The 2,886-nt window shown below is 32.4% G+C and overlaps 1 protein-coding gene across 1 annotated transcript; it reads left to right on the top strand.

The window, feature by feature from the left end:
• The first annotated feature begins 1,179 nt into the window (after window positions 1–1,179).
• On the top strand, window positions 1,180–1,650 carry LOC127565118 (ATP-dependent RNA helicase CshA-like). Its single transcript, XM_052002285.1, has one exon. The coding sequence runs from the start codon at window positions 1,180–1,182 to the stop codon at window positions 1,648–1,650; it is 471 nt and encodes a 156-aa protein (XP_051858245.1).
• Window positions 1,651–2,886: the final 1,236 nt, after the last annotated feature.

Raw genomic sequence — 2,886 nt, 5'->3', positions numbered from 1 at the left:
GGACTAAGTATCCTGGACATCGAGGCAAACGTGGCGGCAGATTCCGGCAAGCCATCTTCAATTTCTACTTTTAAATACAACGTTGGAAAACAAACATTAATTAAGATCTAAAGCGTATCGTTGAATAAATTGTAAACAAAAATATTTGAATATATATATTTGATAGAAAATATAAAGGATTTTTTTAAAATTATTTTAAAAAACATACAACATCTTCATGAATTTGATTCTTAAATTTAAAAATTTATTAATTTACATCTTATTGCAACATTTAATTTCAATTTTCAAGACCAATTACACCTCTGATGAGACAGCATCAAGCTTCTTCTGACAACTAACTTTCAGCAACTCAATCTTGAACAAGCTAAGCTGCAAAATATTTCAATTAAATGAATGTGGCTTATATTATAATGATGTTTTTTTTTTTCTTTAAGACATAATAGAAATATAGAGTAAATAAAGTCGTGTGCAAATTTATATTTTAATGGGGTAAACCACTTTAAATTTGATGAAAAGTAACACAAACCAGATAGGTAAATATTTATTGATCAAGTAAAATCACTTGTGTAAATAATTACGTCTTTCTATATATTAAGTTATTTGTATCATATTTTTTAAACAATAAGTGATATTAGAATAAAGAAACAATTTTTTTTCCTATATTCAATTAAAATTATTTGCGATTTTTAATCCACTAAATCTATTTATTATTATTTTAACAAGCAAAATGTGCTATACTTTAATATACTAAAAAAATACCACATTAATATACTAAAAATCGAATATCGGATATGCCTTATTCTGTCTGTATGTATGTATGTATTTAACATTTCCCGCTGGCACAAAATTTGTATTATTATTGTTATTATTATTATACTTCTGGGTAGGGGCATAAAAATGTAAAATGTTGTGAAGTCCAATGTATTTATTTTTTAATTTAAATAATATAATAAATGAGTTTGTTTAAAATCTTATTCACAAGTTGTTTTCATCCAAATAACCCAAAATGAAATATTGACAACTGATCAAATAATTAACCTAATATTTGACCTCTTCTATAATCGCTGACGAACATCGAAATTTGACATCTGTGTTTATTTACGTATTTCGATGTGCTATAAAAGTGCGATAATCTTTGAGGAATTGCATCAGTGATCAATTGATAATACTTGAATCAAGATGAGAACGAATCTCTTTGCTCTGAGCTGTGCTCTGTTGGCAATCCTCATTGCCAATCTTCCCGCTGGAGAGGCTGTATCCTGTACAGTTGATCCAACCTTTGTTGGTTGTACTGACTGCTCACTGAGTGCAAATGCTGCCAATGTTGATTGCGTAGCTGCAGCCGATCCCTCATCCGATCCGTCATCCGATCCCTCATCCGATCCCGCAGCCACAGATGATGAAACTGATGTAACTTTAACTTCCACTGCCGCTTCTGCTGACGATAGTGACGATGCTACTACTGAGACAACAACTGCGAAGGACTGCGACTGTCGTCACCATGGACGCAGACGCGGTGATCGATGGGGACGTGGACGTGGACGCCGTGGCGGTCGTCGAGGCCGTGGAAGACGCGGTGGTCGTGGAGGTCCTGGTGGTTGGGGTCGCGGGTGGGGCGGAAGGCGCGATGACCGCTGGGGTGGTTGGTAAAAATATACTTTTTGAGTGCCAACACTCAAGAAAATAAATTTACTAATGACAGCAATTGGATAACTGGGATATTGGTGTTTGATTTTTATTGAAAAGGATTCTTTGATTTCTAAGATAATTTTCGTAAAATACTAGAGTAAATCTAGATTGAAGAGAAGATTGCAAATTTGTGAACTTTTCTATCTTCAGAATATTTGTTTTTGATTTCCATACAAGAGGATTCTGTGGTTACTAAGATAATTTAAAAAAAATACTATTTATTATTTATTTTAAAGCTACATGGAAACAAGAAAATGTAGATTATAAAGAAGATAAAAATATGTAAACTTTTCCATATTAAAAAACAAGAATTTTACGTTGATAAAATCTTAAAACAAGATTTTGTTTATCAATCATCGTTTGAGATAAAAAAAAGTATTTTCTTTTTATTTTTGAGATTTTGCATTCGTGTTTAAATTATCATATAATATCGATTTCAGTTGTTAGAAAAACATTCCTGTAAACTTAGTTTCACCTTACAATTATAATATTAGCTGGTCACAATGCACAGGAAAACTTTAAACATAACTTAAAAGACACAAATTGATTGCGGTTTTATTTCGTTTCATATTTTTACGGAAATCTATAAAAATCATTACTCAATCGATTATTTTATTCGTTTTGTTAAGCCAGTTCTTTTTATTTTAATGAGCGCATCGATGCATTCAAAAAGAGCTTTAAATACGTGTAAAACATCAGTGATAAATTTCACATTCGTGAAACAAAATTGCATTCAACAGTTATTCACTGAAAAAACTCAACTTTGGTTGGCGCTTAAAACCCTAGAAATGCTCACTCAAAAATGCAAAGTGCCTCACTTACAGTTATTCTAGCAAATATCTATAAAATGGCCCAATCAGTCATCGAACATCAGTCAACAGGCAGTCAAAATATGCAATCACAGTTCAAAGTCACAAACAACGAAAAAGAAGAAAGAAAATCGACAGGAATATCAAGATAATTACGCGAGTGTGTGTTTGTGTGTGTGTTTGAGGTGCTGGCAAATGGTACATAAATTTCACGTCTCTGAGCACAACGAAAATAAAAATGAAAACAAAAATGAAGTGAAATTTTAATAAGCTAAATAAAGCGGCATGAGATAAAAGACGCCGCCAGGTGAAAGCGGCTAAGAAAACAGCACGCAAAAAAGAGAGCAGCTAACAAAGGTGGAGGGGGAAAGGAACATCACATCGCATA

Source organism: Drosophila albomicans, chromosome 2L (genome assembly GCF_009650485.2).
Source record: "Drosophila albomicans strain 15112-1751.03 chromosome 2L, ASM965048v2, whole genome shotgun sequence".
NCBI lineage: Eukaryota > Metazoa > Arthropoda > Insecta > Diptera > Drosophilidae > Drosophila > Drosophila albomicans.
This window is presented reverse-complemented; position numbering and strand designations above follow the sequence as displayed.

What these genes read in the sequence shown, in the direction of transcription:
- LOC127565118 (XM_052002285.1), top strand. Translation starts at nt 1,180, where the DNA reads ATGAGAACGAATCTCTTTGCTCTGAGCTGTGCTCTGTTGGCAATCCTC.